Below are 24,400 nucleotides of genomic sequence, written 5' to 3' on the forward strand. Positions count from 1 at the left end.
AACAGCTGGAGGAAGAGCGTTCCACCAGGCAGGGGCCAGAGCGGTAAAGGCCCTGGCCCAGGTAGAGGCCAGCCGCATCATAGAGGGACAAGGGACCACCAGTAAATTTGCCTCTGCTGAACAGAGGGGTCGACTTGGGACATATGGAGTAAGGCGGTTATAATGTATTATAATTATATATAATTATAATGTATTATAATTTCCATCTGTAAACGTTCTGAGACTGTCACATTAACTGTGAGCAGTCCAGAGAGACCATTTGCACCAAATCTATGTACAGGGAGCTGTGTTTTTTTTGCCATCAAGTTCCAGCTAACCTGTGGTGATCCCTAGTGAGGGTTTCAAGGCAAGAATCATTCAAAAGTGGCCAGGGAATTACATTTCCAAATATACAAACTACTTTGAGAATAATTTCTACTAATACTAGTTCAGCTGATTTTTTCTCTTAAGAAACCCATGTCTTTATATAGGCTTGTCAAAGAATTACTTATTGCTAAAATATTTAACGTGCTCAAGAACCATCATGTACTGCTTAAACAACGTAACCAAATGCACCATCAGACTACCAGACCTTAGTTATTCTTCAGTCCAGATGCTCAACAAAAGTGTTTTTCAGTTTATTAATCTTCAAATAAGCTGGTAACTCCCTTGCTTTTCTAAAGTGGCTGCATTTTGGAGAATACATTATGTGGACTATATTGAATTAGGAGCATAGAAAATATATGGAACCTTGCTGACTAAGAAGATCAAAGCGACAAAACAAATCAAAAACAGCTTCACCAAGCAATAATGTACAAAATATATGAAATTTATAGAAATCAGGATGATACAAAGAACATAAAGGTTAAAAGACACAACAGTTAACTTGCTAGCCAGGCAATGAACGGTTCAAAATTTATCTAAAATAAATCTATGCTGAAATGAATGTAGAAGCTAAAAGAAGATTCAGATCTATCAAGATATTTAGACAGATGTAAAAATAGGCAAAAATTAGCTGTAAAAAACCAGAAAAAAATCAACACCAGATAAAAAGCAACAGTAATTAAAACGCAACTACTGAACAGCTGAAATACTACCGTTAATTGGATAATCGAATCGAATATAGTCTTAATCAAGTTTTCTCTGCTGTTGGAGAGAAGGAACATTTACTGAATCAGATCTAATCTATTATGATTTTATTTTCTCATCAAAAGGAAACAGATATCAATATCAGCAATTTACGCAATTATGAATTGATGAGGAAAAAGATAATAACTAACTGACCAGAAATGTGAGAACCGTTCGGTAATGTATATTGTAATATAGTAAACAAGTAAAAACAAATCTTGTTTGTAAATTACAAGATTTATAAGAAATACCAAATAGATTTTTCTTTCAAAAATTTAGATATTTTGAAAATAGTTTTAATCTAACAAGTAATTCCTGTTTTCTAGATAATAGGACTGTGATGAACAAGCATGTCACAGGTGCTAAAATGTGTTGTGGCAATAATAAATGAACTTGGGCAATTCCTATTTACCAAGGACTCAAAGAATGAAAAGCAACTAAATTATATTCTCTAATAACTGGGAAGTAGGGAGAATAAAATCCAATCTCTTTCATTATACCAGCTGACCAGAATCTTATTACGAAGAGAAAGATCCTAGAGGTGACATATTATCCAGCAAATTGCATTACTATCATATAAATTTCTTCATACAGGAGACATTTAACACTACCTTGAGAATTATAAACCCTTTTCGAGCCACAGTGTTCTAAACCTTATTCTAACACGTTAAACTGTGCGCTTTCCTATGTTCCAATGAAAAGAGCCCTGAAAAAGATTTCAAAACCATGTACTTTGTTATCTGTTGTAAATTCAAGTTGCTGGTGTAGCTTTGAAATTTGTTCGTGGAGTTCGTTTATTTCCTGTTCCTTTTCTTGTATGATGTGAACAAATTTTCCTGTAACTGGCTGACGATCCTCTATAGAAGCATCTTCAGGATTCTGGACAGCTAATCCCATTTTTTCCATTTCCTCCTACAGAAAAAGAACAGTCGCTCAGAACTTATGCAATTTCTTCTTTAACTCTTGCCCATTCATCAGATGCAAATTTGGGAAATATGAAGATACAGAAGTATAATTTGTATGAAATGGAGGAGTCGTTTATTAAAAGTTGAAGATTTTGCAGGTTAACAGGTTCATTCAGAGGTAGAGGTAGAGTATAGACCTCCTTGCCAGATAATTAATTACCTTGAATAATTTATTCTCTTGCTCGAGTTCCTGCTGCCGTGTAGTGGCTTCTTTTCGCTGGATTTCTAATTGCATGTGCAACTGTTGTACTTCTTCATTTTTGTTTTCCAGTTCCTCACGGAACTGTTCTAACTGTTCTTCAAGATTTATTATCTGTATATCCAAAACAAGTGGCAAATAGATGACTTCTTTAAAAAGCAAACTCAAATATAAGAAACTTCAAAGAATTAAGGCTTTTATTTTCAGAAATAAAACAGCTGTGTTTCAGGCGTGAACAAAAAAAATTCCCCTCAAATTTATGTGAACTACAAAGAAAAATTTAGTATAATAGTAGCTGCTCATGTCTACAAACACTGGCTGGATTATACCAATTGAGGGGGGGAGGGGGGAGGGAGAGCATGTTGCAGTAAGTCACAACCTGTCCTTGCAGAAAGTTAACACCCAGAAAACAAAAGGAATTTCTTCGTGTTTGGCAGATAATCTAAGTGGGATTATCTGTGTGGGAAGGAAGATGGAAATTAACAGGCATCCCCAATGAGAAATCACGAGGGTCAGATTTACTTATAGGAATAAACAATAGAGGCTAGTGAAGGAGCCACTCATTTTCCTTGCTTCAGTAAAGGTCAGTAGTAGCACTGCAGGATGGTGAAGGCAATACAAGTGTGGCATGAGAGAAAACTAAGGAGTGGCAAGGCCCAAAAGGCAACAATGAGGAGTAGTGATTTTCCGAGTCAGAGGAGGAGTCAAACTGTTGTTCTCCTCTGCAGTACCAGGGAGTATGGCTGCCATACAGCAGCTGCTAATTTGAGGTTTCACAGTGAACACTATTTTAGAAAAAAAGTGGCTCATTCAGCCATGCTATAATTTGAGGTTGGGCCAGAGCCAAATGGCAGAGCAGGTGTACAAGGTAAACCACAGGAGAAGTTGATCTATGGCTACCAATCTTGATTCTCCTTAATCTGAGATTGCAAATGCCTTAGCAGACCAGGTGCTCGGGAGCAGCAGCAGCAGAAGGCCATTGCTTTCACATCCTGCATGTGAGACCCCAAAGGCACCTGGTGGGCCACTGCGAGTAGCAGAGTGCTGGACTAGATGGACTCTGGTCTGATCCAGCAGGCTTGTTGTTATGTTCTTACAGTCCCTGCATATAGCTAAAGCAATGACTCTGACTAATTTTGACAGTCAGCGCCCATCAGTCACTCCATTTCATCTGAGAAGATCTGTGGATGCTTGGCAGCAAGTTCCAGCACACAGAGCATTTGCTTTCATTGTTCCATCCATGAAAAAGTCACATAAATCAGGGTTTAAGGACTGGAGTAATCAGAGTTTTCTTGCTGTGTGGTGGAGAGTTCAGAAAGATCATGTGCTCAAGGCCCTCATACTACTTAAGGAAAAGTGTTTGGTCCATAAATCCAGAAACATCTGTGTGGTTGCCATTTCCCCTCTTTAAGAGATACTAACAGTGTAATCTTAAGGGCCCCCCTGAAACCACTTGAAAGGCTGCATGACCCCAGCACCAGCGTAAATGCCACTTGCGCTGGTGCAGAGGCACTGCTCCTCTGGCACAGGAGACCATGCTGGCTCTGAAGTGGACATTCCTGCGGGTGGGACTGGCTTTAGTGTGCTTCGTGAGCCCTTTTGGCCCAGGAACACCCCCTTTTCTGGGCACAGACTTACACCAGCGAAATCAGTGGAGCAGACCGTTGTGTTGCATAGGACACTTTCATGAGGGAAGGGGCAGTGTCACTGTCCAGCTTGTTGACTTCGGCGCAATAAGCTGCTAGGTGGTGGAGTGGCTACACCGTGACAGTGCTACCGCCAGCTGCAGTGCAACTACCCCACCCCCTACCCCACCCCTCCCCATATGGCACTGAAAATGGTTTTGAGGATTCATTTTTAGGCTACCTATTTGTCCTTCAAGGACAAGGTCAGTCTTCTACACCAGGCAGAAAGAGTTCATAATTCCCAGCATTACACACAATTCCTTGTCCTTCCAGTGTTGCCCTAGATGACCAGCAAAAGGAAACTGAGCTCAAACAATAAGGCTATATGATTATGCTAATAGTTTTAAGTACCTGAAGGACGGAAATGGATACTCTACCTCTTTTTCCTTCCTGTCTACAGCTTCTTGTTCCGCCTGTAACTGAGCTTCTAGAGGCAATTCTCTCCTCACTGCAGTACCAAACTGTTTCCTTTGCTCCACCTTTAAAGTAAGTATATTAGCTATCATACTTTAATTCTTGAATTATTGCACAAAGCTTTGTTGATTGTAAATTTAAACACAGAAACAGTGCATATAAAATACCTTTTGCAAACTGTCTGCACTGATCATTAGGGCTTGTTCCAATTCTCTGATTCTGCACTCTAATTTCTCAATTTCTTCATTCCGTTCTTGCACATCTCTCTGAAGCTGCTCCTTAGAGAGCAAAAGCTCGCTGCATTTGTCTGTCTTTTCTCTGAGGTGATTTGTTAACTGCTCGACCTGGTGACAATAGGCAGGAATTGAATTTGACATCTTTTGAAATGCAGATATTAAGGATGAAGAATGTTTTGCAATAAGACTTGAGAAGATGCTTAGCCAAAAAAAGAACCGTAAAGTTTGAGTACTGACAATTTAATTGCACACGAGGAAATAAATTAAATCAAACTTATTATAAAAGTTAAGTTGAATGGAAGGACAACAAGAGCTATGAGACAACGAGGAAGAATAACATCCAAAGTATTTATCCTTTCAAGGTAAAAACAATAACTGAAAGCCAAGAGAGTTAAGGAAAATAAGAATGAAGAATCAGAGAGGAGGCTGAGAAGAGGAAGAGAGAGAATAAGAGAACTGGCTGCCATTCACATTACAAAAAACCACTAAATTCAGAGACAACCGGAAAGACGTCCCAGAGAAACATGTGATTAGCCAAACAGGAGAAAGGACATCAAAATATTCTACTGTTGAACAAACTATTGATGGCTATTAGTACAAACTGTAATTACAGAAATGTCCTGCATTCCGTCAAGTAAGACAGTATGTTATTTTACAAACACAAATTAAAACCATGGTAGCTATTCAGTAGAGGCACATAATCATTATTACTTGCAAAGTACTAGTCTTCACATTGCCGTGATGAAGCAAAATACATCTTATAGTTATATTAATTACATAAAATTAATTGAAAAATCTAACTACCCAACTACTAGCACTGCAGGGAAACAATGGTGTACAGCCTATATGTCACACAATGCAAAAACCTTTGACGCTCTGCATGCGAACAAGTGACAACTACTAATGTAGTTACATTCGCCTTCAGAAAGGGAAATTTCTCAAAGATGAGGGGGATAGTGTGCAGGAAGCTGAAAGGGAAAATCAAGAGAGTCAAAAATGTCCAAGATGCTTGGAGGTTATTTAAAAACACAGTCTTAAAAGCTCAACTGGAATGTGTTCCACAGGTTAGGAAAGGCAGCGCCCAGTCCAAAAGAAAGAAACCACCACATGGTTAACAAAGGGGAGTAGGTTGAGGAAATTATTAGGGAGAAAAAAAAAGATGTCTCCTTTAGAAAAAATGGAAGTCCAACTTAACTGGATAAAAGAATACCAGAGAGGAATACTAAATGGTGTGCAAAAGAGAAGCAAGTTAGCTGTAAGGCGGGAGGGCAAAAAGGATTATGAAGGAACGCATGGCTGTGGAACATCAAAACTGGAAAAAGTAAAACAAACAGTTCCTCTTCAAGTACATCAAAAGTAGGAAGCCAGCATAAGGGAAGCGGTGAGGCCCGCGATTAGATGACAAAGGAACAAAGGGTGTGCTAAAAGATGACAGGAGATTGCAGAAAAAGCTGGAATGAATTCTTTTGCATCTGTCTTCACCCAAGAGGAGGTGAGGAAAATTCCCTGCACCTGAACCAAGCTTCTTAGGAGGCCGAATCCGAGGAACTAACGAAGATAGTGGTAGACAAGGAAGAAGTTCTGGCAGCCATTGATAAACTAAATGCTACGCAAATCCCCTGGCCCAGATTGCATTCACCCAAGAGTTCTTAAAGAGCTCAAGCATGAAATTGCTGATCTTCTCACTTTAAAATGCAACTCATCCTTGAAATCAGGCACCAACACTGAAGACTGGAAGCTGGCCAATGTCACACCAATCTTTAAGAAAGGATCTAGGGGGGACCCGTGGAAATTATAGGCCAGCTTCAGGTTTGACATCTGTTCCTGGTAAATTAGTAGAATCTGTCATTAAAGATAAAATTATAAAACATGTACAAAAGCAAAACCTGCTGAGAAAGAGTCAGCATGGCTTTTGCAGAGGCAATATCCTGTCTTACAAACTTACTAGAGTTCTTTGAGGATGTAAATAGGCATGTGGATAAGGGGAACCAGTGGACATTGTCTACTTGGATTTCCAAAGTTGGCTTTTGACAAAAGTTCCTCACCAGAGACTATTGAGAAAAAACTCAAGAATGAAGGAATAAGAGGAGAAGTCCTCCTATGGATTAAAAAAAACTGGTTGAGAAAACAGGAAGCAAAGAGTGGGTGTAAATGGGAAATTCTCACAATGGAGAGGATGTGAGGGAGTGGTGTCCCCCAAGGATCCGTATTGGGGACCCAGTAACGCTCTTTAACCTATTCATAAATGACCTGGAAGTAGGGGTGGGTAGCGTGGTGGCTAAGTTTGCAGATGATACCAAATTATGTAGGGTGGTGAGAACCACAAAGGATTGCGAGGAGGTCCAAGCGGACCTTGATAAATTAGGGTGAGTGGGCTAAGAAATGGCAAATGCAGTTCAATGTAGCAAAATGCAAAGTGATGCACATAGGGGCAAAAAATCCAAACTTCACATACGCGCTACAGGGTCAGTGCTATCAGTCACAGACCAGGAAAGGGATTTGGGCTGCCTTAATTGATAGTTCCATGGGAATGTCAACTCAATGTATGGCAGCTGTGAAAGGCAAACTCTATGCTGGGGATAATCAGGAAAGGAATTGATAATAAACTGCAAAGATTGTCATGTTCTTTATATAAAGCTGTGGTGCGACCACACTTGGAGTACTGTGTTCAGTTCTGGTCGCCGCATCTCAAAAAAAGGATATTGAGGAGATAGAAAAGTGCAGAGAAGGGCAACAAGGAGGATTGAGGGACTGGAGCACCTTCCCGATGAGGAGGGGCGGCAGCGTTTGGGACTCTTTGGTTGGGAGAGGAGACGGCTGAGGGGGGGATATGATTGAAGTCTATAAAATTATGCATGGGGTAGAAAATGTTGACAGAGAGAAATTTTTCTCTCTTTCTCACAATACTAGAACCAGGGGGCATTCATTGAAAATGCTGGGGGGAAGAATTAGAACTAATAAAAGGAAACACTTCTTCACGCAACGTGTGATTGGTGTTTGGAATATGCTGCCACAGGAGGTGGTGATGGCCACTAACCTGGATAGCTTTAAAAGGGGCTTGGACAGATTTATGGAGGAGAAGTCAATTTATGGCTACCAATCTTGATCCTCTTTGATCTGAGATTGCAAATGCCTTAACAGTCCAGGTGCTTGGGAGCAACAGCCGCAGAAGGCCATTGCTTTCACATCCTACATGTGAACTCCCAAAGGCACCTGGTGGGCCACTGCGAGTAGCAGAGAGCTGGACTAGATGGACTCTGGTCTGATCCAGCTGGCTTGTTCTTATGTTCTTATGTTCTTATGACGGAACTACAAGAGTGGAGGTATAAAAGTAACACGAGACTTTGAGTATCATCATTCTTTTACTGGGAAATTACAGAATTACTGGGAAAATGTACAGGAAACACTTCTACTTAATGTAGTCATAAAATATGTAGAACTGGGGAATTAACACAGAAGTAGCAAAGTTTGTGAATGACCCCAAATTGTTAAAAGACGGTGAACAAAGAGACTGAAACTGGGCAAATAAGCAACAAAATTACTGATGAAATTCAATGTAAGTGCAAAGCAATAACACTCTGATTTACACATATAAACTGATGGGGTCTGAATTGGCAAGGATAGATCAATAAATAAGTCCTGGAAGTTATGACGGTCAGTTCAATGATAATGTTTGTCAAGTGCGTAGTGATGGTAAAAAGGCAAACCCCAAGTTACATGCCACTAGGGAGGAAACTGGTAATAGAACTGCCACTACAGTATAAGAGTGCCTTTATTCAAGTCCCTGATTAAACTTCATCTGGAATACCATATACAGTTCTGGTCATTGCATCTCAAAAGGGATCTTAAATTTGGCAACCAAAATGACCCTGGGGTTGGGGAGTTCACTATAACAGCACACATGTTAGAAAAAGGTGATGATGGATGGCATAAGAAACATACAGAGAAAACAGATCACGAGAAACTTTTATCTTTCTCTCATAATGAAGGAACTCAGGGATACCTATGAAAACGATTCAAGGTGGATAAAAAGAAGCTGTACTTCCCACAGCTGGCAACCAAGTTGCAGAACTCACTGCTACAAAATGTGATTATTGGGTTAAAGGGATTTTAAATGGGCTAGATGGATTTACAGAGGATAGGCTTTCCGCTGACTACTAGCTGTGACAGCTAAATGGGGCTTCCTAATTTACAGGCAAAATGCCTCCATTTGTCAAATGGAGCAGAGGCAGCTGTAAGGGAGGACTCTGATTGTGGTCTTCCTTGAGGAATCTGATGCACCACTGGCTTGGTCCATCCTGATTGTTCTTAGGTTCTTAAAAACTCTTCAGGGATGTTTAAGGCTCCCACCACTCCTAGTGGGTCTTCCGATTTTTCATTTGAACAGAAGAACCATCTCAGTAGCACCACTCTATGTCATATTGCAAACTTTTGTTGAAATTAATGCTAACAAAGGCATAACTACTGAGATTTAATTTTTTTCAAAGAAGCAGCATTTGTATTTGTAACCCCCCCCCCCTTCTTTCTCCTGTAAGGAGACTCAAAGGGGCTTATAATCTCCTTTCCCTTCCCCTCCCCCCCAACAAACACCCTGTGAGGTGGGTGGGGCTCTGAAGAACTGTGACTAGCCCAAGGTCACCCAGCTAGTGTGTGTTGGAGTGCACAAGCTAGTCTGGTTCACCAGATATCCCTCCACAGCTCAAGTGGCAGAGCTGGGAATCAAACCTGGTTCTCCAAAGTAGACTCTTATGTCATATAACCTTTTCAATAGTCTCTTTCAATTCACAAGTGGTTTGGCAGGTGCCAGTGCCCCTTGGGCATAAAAAAACCTCCTGTGATTTGGGGCATCAATGTCTTTGGGAATTACTCTATTAATTGTTCACGTGATTAGCTTTAGATGGGTTTACTGCTGGATGGCTTTTCATAATATCTCCCTCTCCCTATTCTCACTGCTGCTCCAACAGTGTTTCCAAACATGGGAAGGGGTAAATTCATACTCACATTAATTTAAATGGGCAGATTTTGGTTTCATGAGCATTTCTGGCAGCATTTCAACTATCACTTCAATTTTGTGCATCATGAGAACTATAGATGACTGCAGTTCGGTATCTTACCTCTTGGTTTTGGTGTTCATTGACGGGCTGAAATCTTTGGGGGATCTTAAGCTGGTGTTCTAGTTTTTGTATCTCCTGCTGGAATACATCCCGCTCATGCTCCCTATCGATTGCCTGTTCCTGAAACATATCATATTTCTTATGGAAAGCTTATTTTGACAAATATAAAAATTATTAATCCACAGTGTCTTGCTTTGGTTTACTGTTAAATCTATTGGCTGTGGGTGAATAGCAGGAAACCCTATGATATAGTAAATCTATTGCAACCAACTTATCTTGTCAAGCAGGAAAAAAACAATGCTGGATTATTTCTGCTATATATTATCATAGCTGTTTGTGAAGGCACCCTAGGTGGTATGTAAATCATCAGCCTACAGCATTTTCTCAAAACTGGTGCTGACTCATGGATGACTATCAAGATGTAATGCAAAAACTGGGAAGCAAGAAACCTGGGGATATAAGCAATCTTCCTTCTTGTCTACTTATTTGTGACCAAGTTAATGATGTATATGTTTTTGTACTGTAAACTGCAGGGCCAGTCTAAAAATTAAATGCTTGACAATACAACAAAATCATAAGTTAATTTTTCTGGCTATTTACCCCACAACTGGAATTTATTTTTGCTGATCTGAATTTCTAGTTCTACTGCAGGAGACTATTCTGGTGCCGTTCCAAAAATCAAAACAAACTTAGATTGGTTATGCCTACACCCTACACATACATTAGTAAGCCATAATAATGAGATACAGTAGTCATCACTTTAGAAAAATTACATCTTTGTAACATCACTAACTAACCTCCAGCGTTGTTTTCAAACATGCGAAGGGGCAAATTCATGCCCACACTAATTTGAAAGAACAGACATAATGTCTGGTATATACAGGCTGAAAATATCTGATTTTAAATTCTGAAATCCGATCCATTTCTCATTCATTTAACAAACAGAATGTTTTAAAAAGTAATTTTGTCACGATTTTTTAGTGCACTGGAAACAATCCTTTTCAATGTTCAGGGTTAACATGAACAGAATGATTCATGATTTTGTGCTTTCCCCTTTCTGATTCTGTCCTAAAAGGCTAGATGAATTTGCAACTTTGCAAGATAGCTGGCTATTCTCTTACTTACATCTAGAAACTTCCTAGTTTTCTCGAGTTGTTTCTCCAAAGCTTGGTTCTGTTGCCTTAGATCCATTAATTCTGCATTCTTTTCTTGCTCTAGTTCCAAAAACCGGTTGACCTGCTCCTCTATATCAGTCTCCAGTGCCTTGACCTGCTTTTGAAGGTAGTCATGTTCTTTTTCAGCTTGCCGCTGTACTTCTATTTTTTCCTTCATAAGTTTTTCTGTCTCCGCCAGCAACTCTGTTTTACACGGGCATCAATTGTTTTTAGATATACAAAATTAGAAATTATGTCACAATAAAACCACTCAAAAGACTAAATGTCCATGCTAAAGTACAACAAAGGATGGAAACAGATTTGGGTTTTACCAAACCAGAATTAGGTAGTGTCTTCTCAAAGGAATAAAAATATATCACAAAAAATGTATTCATGACTTCCTTTACAGCTTCCTTTATTTAAACTGGTTAACTATTCACACAGAAAATTATGAAGTTAAGTGTCAAATCACATATTGAATTTAACACTGGGGAAAACGTACGCCGGCCTTAAAACCCAACTGTTTTCTCATCCAATAGAACTGATCCAGTCCCAAAATACATTTTTTTCCAACAAGAGGAATATACGTATGTTTTAAGGCAGAACACCATAGACCTTCACCTGGTGAGTTACAAAAGGAAAATAGAGGGAAATTTCTTACCTGCAACTAGGATGTTCTGTTAAGGTAAGTTATCACCTGCCTCATTCTTCCCTCCTTCCACTTTTAAATGTATTTTAAACTGTTTGGGAAAGCACAGAACTTCTTCTTCTATTATATTAGCAGCACAGGAAACTCTAGATCAGGGGTGTCAAACAGCCGCATCTGGCCACTTGAAGGAGCTTATCATGCCCGCAAGACAGTTGAGGCAAGCCCTTTCAAGGCAGCCACCCCACCCCACTGGAGGCTCGCCAGTCCAGGCATCCCCAGAACCATTTTGGGGCCAGCCAAGGCAGCCCCTCCCAAGCCCAATCTGACCAAGTCACATATTTGGCTCTCGTAACAAATGAGTTCGACACCCTTGCTCTAGAACATGCCTTCTTCCCATTCCAGTAACTCTGGATGTTCACAGTCACTATCAAAGAGATAGTAACATGGCTACTCTCTATGTCTGCACCATATCTCTCAGGAGCTGAGCTATAGTGGTCTAGAAAGGAGGCACGCCTTAGACTCATTCCATTTAATGATACTGAGTATGCACACATATGCAATACATAACTAATCAAAAGGAATGCCAAGATTAATGATTCACAATATACAATATCTGAAAAATCTTCAGTGTATAAATAAATATACAGGCTGCAAACAGAAGCCCTCTGTGATTTAAATAAGATTTCCTACAGAGTAATAGATTGATAGATCAGGGCCTTTGATATATGTAGGAAAAATCACCAGACATTGGCCCTTTTCTTGCATTACACAATAAAGATATTTTGGACACCATCATCTTACATCATGCATACTGAACATCACATGTCAATATCAAAGTATTTTTAAGCAAAGTTATCACAAAACTGACATATTTGCAGCTTAAAAAGCAAAACAAAAGCTTAACTGTAAACTAACGCCACCTCAACTCATGAATCATTAATGACTAAGATGATGGTTAAATGGATTCGCTTAGAAATCATTACTAATGGATTGTATTTAGAAATTGTGAGCAATTGTTATTAACAAGAAAAGTGGTGAGCATGAAAGACAACACGAAAGCTTCAGGCCAGCAAAAATTAAAGTAATGTTAGTAAGCTGAAAGCCCAAAAGAAGAGACCATAATTAATAAGTAGTAAAAATCTGCCACCTAATGAAAGATCGGCCATGCAATATACAAACACACCTGCTTGGGAAGCTGCATCGACTGCAGCATCTACTAGGCCTAGGAGAACAGAAAGGAAAAAAAAACAAAAAGCAAAAGTAATTCACATGCCATCTATAGTTTTCTCAAGGTGTAATACTGTATGAGAAGAACGAAGCTGAAGATGGAATGTGGAGTTCAGTGAAAATGCTGGGTAAGTTAAGAAATGTGTCACTGATCAATTAAGTATGATAGTTAACATTATTTGCCAGCTTTTTAACTGTGGAACTTACGCTTGGTTCTTCTAGACAGTGAACAAATTGCACCATGAACAACGTATTATAAATTTATAACAATGGATCTGCTACTGAAACTAATGATTATAAGGCAATTAGGAAACCGAAAGACCTATTCTAATATTAATTGCCTCATAGAATATGCCTATTTAAAAGTAATGAAAAGCAGGCAACTACTATTATTCCTGCTTTTTTTGTTTCAAAGGTAACAATTTACAAGCTGCTCACAGTCCAGTTACTGAAGGCATATTGCTAATTAAACATCTTTAGAATTTAACCACCTTCAGTAAATATTCTCTCAAAAAGAGATGTTGTTTCTTAGTGAAAGAAGGAATCAGACATGAATTAGCTTTCTGAAGAGAAAACACTTTTGTTAAACAAATATTTGAGTATATTAAACCAAGTTTGTGTTTTCATTCTACAGGATGTCTACCAAGTTGAGACATCCACAATTCTCTTTCAGGACTTCTGAGCAGCTTTTTTTACTATGAATATGGAGATCTCTTTGATTGCACTTGACTATGAAGCTTTTCAGCTTCATACACCAAGGCTAGAGTTTAATAATTACTGGGTGCTATAGTTAAAGTAGTTGATTTGAGGAAAGGAAACTCAAATGTCAAGCCCCAGTTCAGCTATGAAGTCCTTGGGGTGACATTTAGCAAGTACTATGAGGAAAACTGATGAACACCTTGAAGCAAGGGTGAGAAGAAGTCCATTTCAGATACTTAAGAAAATAATTGCTAGAGATTTTATTTTGCAGTCAAAAAAACCACAATTAATAAACTCCTGGAATAATATTTAGGACTAGCCAGGTGCTAGCCTTAAGTATCATGGCAGATCAATTTGAAAGTTATTAGCTCTCTCGCACTGCTCAGTGTGAGGTAAGAAAAAGGAAAGCAAAGCTGGATAAGTGGGATCAAGACTGACTGGCACATCTGAGGTTAGGTTAGGAAATATTTTTCTTCTCCACGTTTTACCAGCTCTCTCACTTGAAGTTCAGAGGCTGTTGAACTTTGCCTCATTGCCTGGGTCATCTGAAACTGTGGTGTACCTGCACCATGCAGATGGCATATTCTGATCTCTCTTGATTATATGGAATGCGCTGAGAGATGCAGATAGTTCTGTCGAGCAAAGAGCTGGCCTCACTCCCACCACTACAATTCTATCAATGCTAATGAAGATCTACTAGATATCACAAAGTAAAACCAGAACATGTATTTCAAAGACTGTTGGGTATACATACGTTTTTCTACTGGTCCTGCGTTGGCTTTCATAGCATCCTTTTGTCTGAAGAGTAACTCCTTTTCTTCCTGAAGCTGCTGCCTCTCAGCCTCTAGTTCCTGTAATTTGTTACCTGTACAAAGGAGGTCTTGCTCAAGATGTTCAATTACATCTATTTTTTCCTGGATTTGCTTTTCCAGAAGTGATTTTTCATCTGCATAACCATCAATAAGACCTAGAAGAGAACAGAAAAGATTACTCAAGCATGGTCATTTTCAAGCAGGTCCTTCAAAATTACAGCAGGGAAAAAAATGGAAACCCGTTTCCAGAAACGTTAACATATTACAAATGGCAAAACTGAAATTCTCATCCAAATAGGTTCATCATAACTGAAAGACTGTACCCACACATAGTTAGATATTATGCTACTGCTGTGCCACAGCAAACATTCACAACTGGATAGTCCATTGTGGATAATTCAGTTGCAAAGATTTGTTGTAGCACAATGTTATAGCACAATGACAGTATAGAGGCAACCTAAAACAGTTTTTGTCTGCTATTTTAGTTTTACATTCCACTCAAAACCATCATTTAATGTGTCTTAATTAAGTGAAGCAAGGATGATTACAATTTCTTTATTTAAAATATTTGTATTCTGCCTTTTCAGGTGTCCTCAAGGCTGTAAGCAGCCAAGACATGCTGGTTTTAAAATACACATATGTAAAACAACAAAAACAATTCAGCAAAACACAAACACACAGATAGACACACGATGATATTGCCAAACACATGTAAGTACAATCGATACATCAGAATGCCTTTCTGGAGCACTCCGGCATTTATTCCCAAGATAAAACAGTAGTGAAAGAGCGCATGATGTGACCACTTCCTCATTCATTTTTATGAAACTGTTAAAGGGTAGATCATTCCTTCCCACCATTGAGTTTCCATGATATCTATACACTTACTTACTGTACCAAACTCGCTGTCTGTCATAACCTGTTTCATATAATATGACCTGTTTTCCCATGTTCATGGCTTTCATCAGTGAAGGTATGGGAATGGGCAAATATATGTAAGTCTCAAGCTGGCTCATTATCATTCCTTGGTGTATGTATGTGTATGTGAAAACATACAAATCAAAACTAACAGGATCATCATTCAAACAGAATCTAATAGTATCAGGTTTCTAAACCAGAGCTGCATGAAGTGGATGGGTATACATTCATGCCAACACAAACAAATATAATATATGGATTACTAATTTATTTGCAAAGTGTAATTGGTTGATGCATTTAATATTTCTTCTTGTAATTATGTATAAGAGAGCCAGCGTGCGGTAGTGGCTAAGAGCAGCAGACTCTAATCTGAAGAATTCCTCCACATGAAGCCTCTGGATGATCTCGGGCCAATCACAGGTCTCTCAGAACTCTCTCAGCCCACACAGAGGCAGGCAATGACAAACCACCTCTGAGTGTCTCTTGCCCTGAAGTCTCTACAGGGAGGTCACCATAAGTCAGCTGTGACTTGATAACTTTTAACAGACATACACCATTATGTGTAAAATGTCCTGGCCATACATAAACTTGGCTAAGACTCAGTTTAATCACAATATGAACTCTACTAGTTCCACTGTTTGCAGAGTTTTTTGGAACAGGTTTAATCAACATTTTTCAGTGTTTAAAGGAACATTTTGCTGTTGTTTAAAAAGAATGATAAAAACGGCAAATCCCTTCAGTTGAACAATACCAAAGGTGATAAATGTATACTGTAATTTCATAATGTTTCAAATACCTTATAATATGTATGTTCATGCCTACCACCGTCCATTCTCTTCCTCTGATGTGGCCATTGATTCCTTAAGGGGTGGATATATCTTAGTCGTGTCTCAACTGTGACTATTCCACCTTAAGTGACTGCTAGGATTTAGCCTCTTGACAAAATCTAAACTTACGGTACTGTTCTCAGCTTCACTGACACAAACAACCCCCCTTAGTACTTGAGGTGTGTTGCCACTGAATTTGTTGTTACTGGGATGGATGATTTACCAGTAACTTGTACTTCTTGCCAAAAACTTGTCCATTTTTAAAGTTATGCTCACCCACCACTGTTTAATACATCATTATCGTGAGTTATGTCAACGTATTTTTGAACCACTGAAATTTTTTCCAGCCTAGGAGTTATTCATTTATTAACTCCCTGATTAGAGCAGATTCATCATTACAAGTTATTTCAATGAGTCTTCACAAGTTGACTGTTTCACAGCTAAAAAACTGGGAAGGAAGAGGAGGAGGATGTTTCAATGACAGCATGTACATTTTCCAGAAAATAATGTGATAAGCAAGGATTTATAGACATGCATACTAAGATGTAGGCAACTCATTTAAGAATTCATGGATTTTTAAAAAGAGAATCCAAAACCTAAAGAACTTTATAAACTGTCCCTCCACCAGAGAACAACATTCCAAACTCTCTTGTTTCATTATTCCCCACCGCCGTAACTTTTATTCCCTGCTGCTCTACATTAGAACTCGTCAAAGTGGAATTACAGGAATTAGAATCCCTGTATTTGGCTAGATTTCAAAGAATTATTTTAGGCACACCCAAGGGCTTATTCAAACTCGGTGGATTTTTTTCTTTGAACAGCTGATTCCCATGTCATACTACTTTTGAAAGTCTCTTTAGCTGCACAAACACCATGCTTTTTGTATGAGGAGCTGATCCTTGGGACACAGAAGAAGACATACATTTCTCTAGGATTTGATCTTTGTTTTTTGACTATACGTAGAAGAATTTGGCATAGAAAAACAACAATATATATTAAGCAAGTTTTGATTCTTAGTACAAGTTCTTTACCAGTCAAAATCTACAAGCCACTTGTACCATTGATCCAAGCAAGAAAAGCAACAACTTAAGAAAACTTTTTAAGGAAACCACAACACACCATTAACAAATCCTGCACTAGCTAGCATTCTGGCTAGCATTCATTTTTAACAAGGAGAAATATTTCAAACTGAGAAAGGAAGAAAAGGAAAGCAGCATTTGGTCCACTCAAAATTACACAGAACAAGATATACGTGCAGGGATCTTTTAACTCCCTCTTCTACAGAACCAACTGTGCTTTTGATAAAATTCCCCCCTTCTGAATCTCAAACACTCACTGCTTCTGTATACTCCATGGATCCACAGGATCAAGCGCCTGAGATAAATGGGGGTAGGGCCCAAGCACCACGTTTTTGGATCCAGTACAAACTTATGCCCCCATAGGAATAATGAAGGGGGGGCGGGGAGGGGGGCTCTTGTCCTGGCTGTCAGGTGCCTAGGGGTACCCTGGCCACCACCGCAACCACAAAACTCACTTGATTTTCTTTAAATTCAGGTCACACTTAATTTTCTTTCTAGTCAAGCAGCGCTGAGGCCGGCAAGAGATTGGGAAGGGGACAAGCTCACCCTCCCTAGCCTTCTCCCCGCCTCCAGTTTCTTGCTGACCTTGGCACCACTCGGCAAGAAAGGAAGTTGAATTTTAAAGGAACAATTCCTTTAAAAATTCCTTCTAGGCTAGCCAAGCAGTACCAAGGCCGACAAAAGACTGGGGACAGGGACAAGGCCAGGGAGGGTGTACTTTGAATCCACATTCACAATTGTTTGTAAGTGGATTTTGCTATTCTGCACAGCTGCAAAGTGCTTTGAAAGTGCATTATTCTGCATGTGCAGAAAGGGCCTAAGCTGAGTTTTTTAAAAAACCCTGTGGTGCCTTTAAAATGTAGTTTACTTTTCCTCTAGTCAAGTGGTACCAAAGCCAGCAAGAGACTGGAAATGGGGACAAGGCCTGGAAGGGCGTGCTAATTCCCTGGCCTGGTAGTTGTTTCCACTGCAGTCTCTTGCCAGCCTTGGTGCTGCCTGGCTAGAAGAAAACTAAGCTGAATTTTACAGGAACCACAAGGGATTTTTGCAGGAGGGGTTGCAATTTCACTTACTGCCTCGGACACTGTTTTCTACAGCTATACCCCATAAGCCCCCTTCCAACCAACATCACAGTCCCTCAGTCCATACACAGAACCTCACGCACCATAAAGTTTTATTCACTGTTACATATACCCCCACGTTACTTTTGTTTAATTGTAACACCCAGCCTGAGATGTGTAAACTATTTTGTAACTTTTGGGTCATTAAAAAGGAATTATCCTGTCAGTGTCTTGATCTTTTTATTTTAACAAGCCAACATAGCAGCAAACATTAGACCAATTAATTTTAAAGCTTTATTTCTCTGACTTTTAAAAATTTCAAACACCAATTAGGCCTTCAATTTCTCTTGCAAAAAAACACTCAGCAGACAAAATGGCTAGCCAGCTTAACTGTTCTTGCTCCACTGAAGAATACCTACTGATTTTGATCCGTTATACCTTGCTGAAACTTCTTTAAGGCCGCTTCCGCATGGCCACAATGGGGGTTGGGTCGGCGTACATAACGCCGACCCAACCCCCCCGGGACCGTTCGCACGAACGGTCCCGGTTGCGACGGGGAGGACGGCGCAGAATCTGCACAGGCTGCGCCGTCCCCCAAACACCTCACCGTGTCCTCCGGCCTCCGGCACGTTGCACAGGCCAGGGGACACGCCTCCCCTGCCCTGTGCGACAGCTCGGAAGTTGCAGGGCAGGGGGGTGTGTGTTCCCTGGCCTGTGCGACGCGCCAGAGGCCAGAGGACACGGTGAGGCGTTTGGGAAAGGGGAGGGGGAATGGCGCCTTCCAGCCGCTGTTTCCCAAAAACCTCGCTGGGGAAGCGAGGTCAGGAAACAGCGGCTTCACGCCGCTGGGGAGGCACGAGGGCGGCGCGGCTGCGATGCAGCTGTGCCCCCCATGCGAACAGCTCCCTGGGGACGGCATTTTTGCCGTCCCCAGGGCGTTGTTAAAGGCCCGTGTGGAAAGGGCCTAAGTTTCTGCCATGGTCACTGGCCATATACAAAACCTCTATAGGGCTATGCATGCTTCACTGAAAATTTGAGCAATGGATAGTTTGTATAGTGGAAGGGAGGAAGAATGGCTCTAGGGAATGATTTTCTTTTTTAAAGCCATTGTTTCAGGTCCTATTGCACGAATATCAAGTTGATTAAGGAAGTGAAAATATGTATTGTCGAAGACTTTCACGGCTGGAATCAACTGAGGTCTGGTAACTTTTGCTCCTAACATTTCATCTGAATCTATGGCTAGCATCTTCAGAGGCATGACAGATAAAATGTGCTTCTCTCTGTGCAAATCGTCTGATCAGATTACATCTAATCTGTGCTGGTGGTATTAATAAATACATGACTTAAGGGTACAAGAAAAACAGAGGAGTAAAATACCACAGTTTAAGAGCTCAATTTATTGACTGACATGCTAACCTACAGCATTGAAAGATACAGCTGAATAAATGCAGTCACTTGTCCTACAATGTCACAATGAAAAGCAAACCACCTAGATCGCAGGAAATGGACATTCTACTAGATGAAACCAACATAAAAATCCACCAGTTGTACCATACACACATATACATATGCAATAAAAATGCTGTCAAGTTACAGCTGATTTATGAAGATCCCGTGGAGGTGGCCCAAAGTCATATAACTGGAGGATTAAGGACTTTAACCCAGTTCTCCAGATTAGAATCTATCACTCTTAACCACTACAGCATGCTGGTGTAATATGCATGTATATATAAACATACATACACATTAAAGCTATAACAAGTAGCATTGTTTATAGAGGTGATTCGGTTGTTATATGAGGTCAGAGAGCTTTACTGAGGAAAACATGCTGACTACAATAAGAACAAAGGAATGGTAATAAAATGATTCAAAGGAAATTTGTGCCTCTTATTTTATGCAAGTTAAAGAGGTTAGATGACACACTGCAGATCTCTGAAGTGCTCTACCCCTTAATGATAGTACAGCCTGCAAACCAAAATGCACTTTTACTTCATTTCTGTTCTCTGTTGCTCTTACTATAGCAGTTTCTTTTCCTTTTCTCAAGAGATTTGCATTAATTTTCCGTTCTAGTTATACATATTTGATCCATAAGTACCAGAAACACTGACAAGGATTCAATGATGTCAGAACTGCTTTGTAACAGTGAACTCTTTAGATAAAAAATTGAAAACAGCGTTGACATAATGAATCCAAGAGTCTTGTAATGCTTTTAAAGCTCCACGTGACAAGGGGACTATGACTTACTCTCTGCTCTGCCAAGCTCCAGTGCCAACTGCTGTCTAGCTTTAACCTCTTCATCCAGTCGTTCTTGTAAATCCTCTTGACCTTTGAGCAATTCAGTGGTTTCTTCTTCTCGTTTAAAGGACTCTCGCATCAGTTCTGTCTGAGTAGCTTTGGCATGTTCAAGCTACAAGGTAAGACAATTAAAGTGTTATGATTTTATGCAATTACAAATGCATTTTTCTACGTGTCACACCAAAACTGCTAAGTGTTGTGGAAATTTATTTATTAAAGTTGACTCATGCCTTTTCATTAACTGCCACATACATCTCAATCAGAACTTTACAATATTTATTCAACCCAGCTAACAAGATAAGCAAACATCTGCAAACTGTAATACAATCAGTCAAGTGATCATATCCGTGTCCAAATGCCGGAACTTTGAGACTTCCCAGTTTATGTCAATTCACAACAGGCTCATTTTTTCCCTATTAAATATACACAGCACTTTAAAAACTTCCTAATATAAACTTTAACACTTACTACTTGAATATTCTTACAGCACATTTTCATGAAGGGTTCAGGGGAAAATTAGTGTGGCACACTGGAATATCTCAGATGGTAACTCTACCCCGTGAGAAATGCGAGCGCTTTCTGCCATGCTAAAATAAAGCAATACATAATATGCAAAATAGTATCTCACCACACATTTTAAAGACATTTTCTTAAAGTGTGTGTGTGTGTGTGTTAATTTACACTGATTACCAGCTCACTCTGCAGGCTCTACTTGTCTCTTATGCTGATCCCTTCGAAATACATTTTTGGAGGGGCTCACAAGGCTGTAGTAAGGGGGGATTGTTAGAAACCAACACCTTAAGGAAACTCACGTGCTCTTAAGTCTTTGGAACTACTTGATGGATACAGGCTGATATTTTTGCATATACATGTGTATAAGAAAAGTAAAACTACTATCAAAGGTCACAGAATAAACAAACCTACAGTAAATGTTTCTCAGGGTCTAAAGCAGTGATTCCCAAAGTGGGCGCCACCGCCCCCTGGTGGGTGCTGCAGCGATCCAGGGGGGCGGTGATGGCCACAGGTAGAAACATTAATACATATATCTTTCTGTTTAATTGCTATTAAAATAAAAAATAATAATTTCCAGGGGGCGCTAAGTAATATTTTTTTCTGGAAAGGGGGCGGTAGGCCAAATAAGTTTGGGAACCACTGGTCTAAAGTGTTATTTTACTGTAAACAGCTCAAATAGGCTCTCAACCTCAAAATCAATTTAGGTTCACCATCACTGATCTAGGGTTTGGACTTGCAAAATAAAAGTGTTTTACAAGCCTTCCTAAAAACAGTCTGGGCGGGAATCCTTGACCTCTAGGAGGGAGCAGCCACCCAAAAGGCATGCAAATTCACAGAAAATATTTACACTGCAGAGGAGGAGAACACAACTATGGTGGCCTAATATGTATGTACAAATTTTATCTACTTAATTGACCAGAATTTTAATTAAAATGGAAATAACAACAAAAGTTACATTTGTAAACCATCTCAAAGGCTTCACAATTTTATACCTATATTATCACTTCTGCAATAGTCAGAAATCTTGCCTTGTACTACTGGTAGTTTCAATAGGTCCACCAGCTATGAGGGGAAAATATCTCTGGTCATAGTTAACAGGATCAAAATCAAGGAATAAACTTGGCGTTTTTAAGAGTTATGCTACTAATGTATGTTAAAACATTAGGATATAGCAGAAGTCGTTCTTTTTTCTTATCTCAGTCAATGAATTTTTAAAAAAAGTTCTGCCCAACTGACTCGGACAGTATAAACCAGCTGACATTTCATGAGGTGCTCAAATTACAAAATGACAGAGCCGTATTTGTTTAGGAGCAGGATATAACAAGAGTCCACACCCTTGTTTTTAGAACCAGTAGGTGTCTTGTTCTAATGTTATATGTCTTATATACCATCTTTTTCACAGTGCAATGCTTTATTAAGTAAAACATTTTAATTTTACTATATACTATTTTAATACTAATGTGATATAGTTAGCTTTGGTGTTATCCCACTATGACTAATTGAGCAAACAGTGCAAACAATACGAAGCAAATTTTCATGGACAGAAAAGTATTGTACAGAAGACTCTGTAATGGGGGAGAAGGGACTACAGTTGTCTTATGCAGAATTATTCCAGCCAAAACCTTCAGACACTACAATACTTAGGCCCTATTTTTTTTAAAGTTTCTGCCATGGTCACATGCAGAATAATGCACTTTCAATCCTCTTTCACAATTGTTTCCAAGTGGATTTTGCTTCTCCACACAGTAAAATCCAGCTGCAAAGTGCACTGAAAGTGGATTGAAAGTGCATTATTCTGCATGAGCAGAAGGGGTCAGAGTCCAATCTAGATTGGGGTGGTGGGGTGCTGGATGTACAAATGGCCAGAGGTTCACTGCAAAAATCAAGCTAAAGATTTTTGCTCTCTTTTGATAAACAGTACAGTACGTCCAACTATTTGTGGACCTTTGAACTTACCCTCCTTCTGCGGCCCACTAAGCCACTCAAAGTTTTGTTCCTAGAGCTCAGTGAACAAACTGGGGGTCTACAGTGGAAGGAGGAACTGGCATAAATAACAATCTCCTCTTCTGTAAACCGAAGAGCAGTTCTGTTGGAGAAACTGCTTGATTGGCTGAAGACCAGTAACTACATTAACAGTGCAATCTCAAGACCACTGTTTGGGGAGCAAGCCCCACTGAACAGATGTGAGTAGGCTCCTGAATACATTCGCTCAAGATGGCTCTCAAAGTATAACATCAATCCTTAAGAGCATTATACAAAATACACTACCGCATACCACCAGTGCAAAATACCTTTTACAAATAACATTAGGCAACCATTACTTATCTGCTTAAATACAATGAAAGTTGGACCAATAAGAAAGCTGACAGGAAGAAAGTAAATTCTTGTGCAATGTAGTGTTGGAGGAGAGTTTTATGGATACCATGGACCATCAAAAACAACACACAAGTGGGTTCTAGATCAAATCAAGCCTGAACTGAGGTTATTGTATTTTGGCCACATTATGAGAGGACAAGACTCACTGGAAAAGACAATAATGCTACAAAAAGTTAAAGGCAGCAGGAAATGAGAAAGACCCAACATGAGATGGACTGACTCTATAAAGGAAACCATGGCCCTCAGTTTGAAAGACTTGAGCAAGAATGTTAATAACAGGGTATTTTGGAGGACATTGGTTTATAGGGTCACCATGAGTTGGAAGTGGCTTGACAGCACTTAACACACACACACACACACACGTTAATACAACTACAGCAGATAATTAAAAATCAGATTATAAAATCAGAACAAATGAGAAGTACCATGGTCAGGTATCAAAAAAGCAGAAGCAGCATGAATTTTATGATGGTTCTTAAAATAATGATATTAAGAATATAATGGTTAAATATTATTTTAATATACTGCAGTTCAGATATCCCACACTTGTGCTTCAGTTTTAAAGTCAATTACTACTAGATTAATACAAGTACATTACATCTGTGATTATTTATAATATCAAATTACCACAAATTCAGTTGTGATATATAACATTGCCAAGTTTTATTGCATGATCAATTATTTTATCAAACAAATTAAACTGCATTGCAGAAAAAAAATCATTGCAGAGTTCAACATTCCCATTTCACTGTTTATAATAGCTGTGTAAGAGAAGAGATATAAATTTCTTCAAGTTTTGTTATACTTACTGAATAAGGGGGTGTAGGCAAAGAAATTTTAGAAACAATCTTTAATCTATGTCCATTTTTCTTATGACGAAAATGAAAAATAGAAGTATTTATAACTACAGAATTATTTTCATCCAACTGATGGGTGAAAGGAAAAGGATTTGGTAATGGCACACGAGATTCAACTTCAACGGTATTTTCTTCTTCTTGGTCTCTTCTTGGCTGCGAACCTCCAAATAAATTTGTTGCCCAATATGTTCTGTAGGAATCCATTCCAGAATA

At 39.4% G+C, this 24,400-nt stretch overlaps 1 protein-coding gene across 6 annotated transcripts in view; it reads right to left on the minus strand.

Annotated features, from left to right (window-relative positions):
• The window catches only part of AKAP9 (A-kinase anchoring protein 9), a 118,973-nt gene that overhangs the window by 26,773 nt on the left and 67,800 nt on the right, over positions 1 to 24,400 (minus strand). For 4 of the 6 annotated variants that reach the window (XM_048510855.1, XM_048510854.1, XM_048510852.1 and 1 more), the window contains 9 exons: positions 20,391 to 20,553; positions 14,204 to 14,416; positions 12,707 to 12,745; positions 10,846 to 11,078; positions 9,721 to 9,840; positions 4,538 to 4,714; positions 4,334 to 4,435; positions 2,233 to 2,385; positions 1,840 to 2,019 (listed from right to left, as the gene is read on the minus strand). In XM_048510855.1, coding sequence (XP_048366812.1) covers positions 1,840 to 2,019; positions 2,233 to 2,385; positions 4,334 to 4,435; positions 4,538 to 4,714; positions 9,721 to 9,840; positions 10,846 to 11,078; positions 12,707 to 12,745; positions 14,204 to 14,416; positions 20,391 to 20,553 — 1,380 coding nt within the window. The remainder of the gene's footprint in view (positions 1 to 1,839; positions 2,020 to 2,232; positions 2,386 to 4,333; positions 4,436 to 4,537; positions 4,715 to 9,720; positions 9,841 to 10,845; positions 11,079 to 12,706; positions 12,746 to 14,203; positions 14,417 to 20,390; positions 20,554 to 24,400) is intronic. The other 2 variants (XM_048510853.1, XM_048510856.1) reach the window with 2 other exon arrangements.

Source organism: Sphaerodactylus townsendi, linkage group LG11 (genome assembly GCF_021028975.2).
Source record: "Sphaerodactylus townsendi isolate TG3544 linkage group LG11, MPM_Stown_v2.3, whole genome shotgun sequence".
Taxonomy (NCBI): domain Eukaryota; kingdom Metazoa; phylum Chordata; class Lepidosauria; order Squamata; family Sphaerodactylidae; genus Sphaerodactylus; species Sphaerodactylus townsendi.